Raw genomic sequence first — 4,334 nt, forward strand, 5'->3', positions numbered from 1 at the left:
TCGGGAAGATCTCCTGGAGAAGAAATGGCAACACACTCTTGTCTTCTTGCCTGGGAAGTCGCAGGGAAAGAGAAGCCTGGCGGGCTATGGTCTATGGGGTCACAGAAGAGTTGGACACACCTAGGCAACTAAACAACAGGAAATTGTGCAAAATGTACCTTTGAGGATTATCAGAGGACTGTGTAGCCTATTGAGAGTGAAAGTAGTATCTTACCGTATGCAGTGAAGGGGTAATTATGATACATGTCAGCTGGAATTCCCTATTTCCAAATATGAAGTAATTAAATGTCATCTGAGACTCTGTTCTGATTATACTTCCTATCCCATTAAGAAAAAAATCCCCTGTAATGAATTTTAAAGTTCCAGAGGTGTGTCCTTTGGACCCAATGCATCCTCACTGGTGATGATAAATAAGCCTGTGATAATTATATCTTAAGGGCATTTGAATGTGTTCTCACTTAGGACTGCTGTGATCCTCACCTATATTTGGTAGGGTGACAGGTTGATTGGGCAGTGACTGATAACAGGGTCATTAAACAAGGAAATTGACCTTTGTTTTCTCTTCTTTTTGATTCTCTTCTGGGATGGATGCAAAATCAAGAAAGTTTGTTGTTCATGATGCATTGTAGAATGGAAATAAATATGTCCAGGTATTCCAAATAGTAACATCAGAAAGTGCTACTGGATGACTGGGGCAGTTTGTATTGTCTTAATGGTCCAGAATTTATCAGTCAGATTGCAGTTGAAAAAACTATGACTGTTAATCCTCCAGAGTTTGGAAGTGTATTTTTTAAATGGAGTCCTAATATTTTCCTACTAATGTAGAACATAAGGCATCCGTCAATTTTGTATTAGGTCAAAGAAAGGTATATCTCAAGTAAGAGTGTTTTTCCCCTGTTTCATTAGCCTAGGAGAATGTTACATTAGCCTGCTTTGGTTCAACAATAGAAAGAAGCACCTTGTCAAAAACACAGTTTCCTGTGAACTGCTTCGTGGTGAGTACTTGATCATGGGGCTAGCTTGCAGTCTAACAGGTCAGATATTTTAACCAGAGACTGGTATGTTAAAGTATCTGATGTGGATCCCGCATGGTTAAAGTAATGAAAAAGAGTGCTAGTCACTCAGTCATGTCCGATAGTTGGCGACACCATGGACTGGAGCCCACCAGGCTCCTCTGTCCATGAGGTTCTCCAGGCAAGAATACCAGAGTGCGTAGCCATTCCGTCTGCCATGGGATCTTCCCAACCCAGAGACTGAACCCGTCTCCTGCGTGGCGGATGGATTCTTTACCATCTGGGCCACCAGGTAAAGTAATAGTTTTGGCCAAAAGGAAGTAAGTAAAATACAATTAAATTATGATTTCTTATTCACTCAAGCACTGATTCACAGCAGATGCCCAGACCCCTTCCCCAGTGATTCTAGCAATATACTTAGTTTCTAATTAGGCTTTTGCACTTTTTTTAAATAAAGACAAATGTTAATCTAGTGATTGCAATGAAATTCAGGTTTAATTCTGCCACACTGAATACCTCCAATGTAAAAATTTATTCCCAGAAAAGGAATGTTGATGAGTAATCTATGACTACTTGCAGAATGGAGCACTACTATTCTGCTAGGGAGGTAGAGTGTGAGGGAAGCCGAGTCACCCATTCACTGTGTGTTCATTGAATCTGATTAACAAGTCATGAAACCATTTCCCCCCAATTTTAGATATGGTTTCCCTTAAACCACAGACTGTGTCGTTATAATATTATAATATACTCGCTTTACTGCTCACACTGGGTCTTGAAGAAAGAACTCAGCCTGAAGAGACATTAGGAAAACAACTGATTTGGAACACGGTAATAAGAAAGTGGCTCTTTGGCACTTTACATTTTCAAAGGGCTTGGTTCAGTGCGTAGGAGGGTTCCTACACTGCCTGTCATACCTGAAGCATAGAAATGAACACTGTGAGCCCATGAGATGCATTTTCTGCAGGATGACGGCCTTCATTGTTAACCGTAAGTTGCGGATGTGTCTATAAACAATCATTTTTATTTTGCCCTGTTTTCTTTGTAGCCAACTATTCACAGATGTTATTGTCCAGAAGAGTTAAGTGACACATTAAAAATAATTATCAAGAATAAAAAATGAATCTTAATTCATTAATAATTAATATAGATAATATAATAATGTTATAATAGTAAAATGTCATTTATAGTAAAATATTTTAAAGATATGAAATGATCCCTGCTTCACAAATACAGCTGAAATTAGTGATTATTTTATTTTTTTTAAGACTTGTCATCATTTAAATTGTTTTTTTTTTTTTTTTTTCAGTGATAGTATTTTCCGTTCCACAGGTTAATCAGAGAATGATGAGAGTCAGAGAATCAGGGAGAACTGTGGGGGTGAAAAATGAGTCCACCGTCCAGGAGTTTGTTCTGGAGGCGTTTCCTGTTGCCCAGCACTTGGGGGGCCTCCTCTTCCTGGTGCACCTGCTCGCATACCTGGCCTCTATCATGGGAAACGTGGTCATAATCTTCATCACCTGGGCTGACCATCACCTCCAGACGCCAATGTATGTTTTGCTGAGTACTTTCTCCTTCTGCGAATGCTGTTTCATCACCACAGTCATTCCTAAACTGCTGTCCATCTTCCTTTCAGGAAGGCAAACAATTCCCTCTCCTGCTTGCCTCACACAAGCCTTCTTCTTTTTATTTATTGGTGCAGTAATTTTCTTTCTCATGGCAGTGATGTCGTTGGATCGATACCTGGCCATCTGCAAGCCTCTGCACTATGCATCCATCATGAACCTGAGGGTTAGTTTCCTACTCATTTTCTTGTGCTATTATTTGTCCTTCATCTTAATCACTTGTCTGATGCTCAAAGTTTCCCAGTTATCATTCTGTGGCCCCAATATCATCTCTCATTTCTTCTGTGACCTTGGCTCCTTAATTCTTCTCTCTTGCTCTGACACCAGATCTGTTGAAATATATTTCTTCTTTGTTACTTCGTTTGTCATTCTACTATCCCTCGTTGTAACCATCACTGCCTACAGCAACATAGTGGTCACAGTCCTGCGACTCCCATCAGCCAAGGAGCGACAGAAAGCTTTCTCCACCTGCTCCTCTCACCTCATTGTCCTCTCCCTGATGTACGGCAGCTGTGTGTTTATTTACCTGAAACCGAAGCAGGTGGACAGGCTGGACTCCAACAAGGAGGCCGCCCTTGTGAACACGGTGGTGACCCCAGTGCTGAACCCTGTCATCTACACCCTGAGGAACAAGCAGGTCCACCAGGCTCTGAGGGACACACTGTTTGGGATGAGGTTGAAGAAATAGAGCTTTGGAGGCTAAGCAGATGGGCTTGATCCTCTAGGTCAAGTTCCCACCATTGGCAAAATCTATTCTTGAGAAGCTCTCCATATAGCAATCTAGCTTGTGCTACTTTTCAGCTGGATGGGTAGTGTCTTATTTTGCAATTCAGTTCCTTCTTCTATTTGAAAATTTCACTTGTTCTCTATATTCTGCTAAAGCTATCTTCCTTTCCTTGTCTACTTATTGGGCTTAAGTAAATTAACTTCAAATAATATTTATGGAGCCAACTATTATACATAAGTCATAATATACAAAGTCATTAATGTAAAGATAAAAATGTTGCCAGATTTTATAATTTCTGTCCATGATGCATTTTTATGTGTTTTGTTTATGATATTTCAGAAAAAATAAATAGACACCCTTCTTTACCATTTGATAGTTAATGTGTGATATTCCAGAAACAAATTATTTCTGAAAAGTATATAAAGTCATAGTACAACTTAATGGTGTTTCATTATTTGAATCTACTTATGTGAATGAATCAGTTGTATTCTCACTAGTTCTTCCTTGGGTCTATTGGTTCTAGTGTACAAACAGCTCAGTGTAACTCCAGATTTTTATATGGGCTCTTTCAGTGTATCATCTTCCAGATGTATCAAATGTTTTCAATAAACTTTTCTTTATTAATTCTTTCTTGAAATATAAACAAACTGTAAAACTCTAAAAATCTGTAGTTGTTTTCCCCCCTGTAATTGATGTTGCCAAGTCCTGGAATCAACAAATTGCTCAAAGGTAGTTGATCCCAGTAGCAAATTCTTTCCTCCCATCTAAGAGGTATTTTCTCCTTAGTGTGACTTTAGGTGTAGGAGTTGCCAGTGTCCTCCATGACATTTTATGTAGCAAAAACTAATTGAACTCATAATTAGAAAAATATAAACAGAAAATGAGTGCATTAAAAATGAAAAAAGGGGATCAAAATGAACTCATTTCCTGTGTTTGAAGGTTCACTGAGGAAGTGGCTCCCACCAGAAGATA

The 4,334-nt window shown here is 39.1% G+C and overlaps 1 protein-coding gene across 1 annotated transcript; it reads left to right on the plus strand.

Annotated features, from left to right (window-relative positions):
* The first annotated feature begins 2,326 nt into the window (after window positions 1-2,326).
* Window positions 2,327-3,323, plus strand: LOC139180411 (olfactory receptor 6C74-like). Its single transcript, XM_070782175.1, has one exon. The coding sequence runs from the start codon at window positions 2,355-2,357 to the stop codon at window positions 3,321-3,323; it is 969 nt and encodes a 322-aa protein (XP_070638276.1). The 5' UTR covers window positions 2,327-2,354.
* The last annotated feature ends 1,011 nt before the right edge of the window (window positions 3,324-4,334 follow it).

Source organism: Bos indicus, chromosome 28 (genome assembly GCF_029378745.1).
Source record: "Bos indicus isolate NIAB-ARS_2022 breed Sahiwal x Tharparkar chromosome 28, NIAB-ARS_B.indTharparkar_mat_pri_1.0, whole genome shotgun sequence".
NCBI lineage: Eukaryota > Metazoa > Chordata > Mammalia > Artiodactyla > Bovidae > Bos > Bos indicus.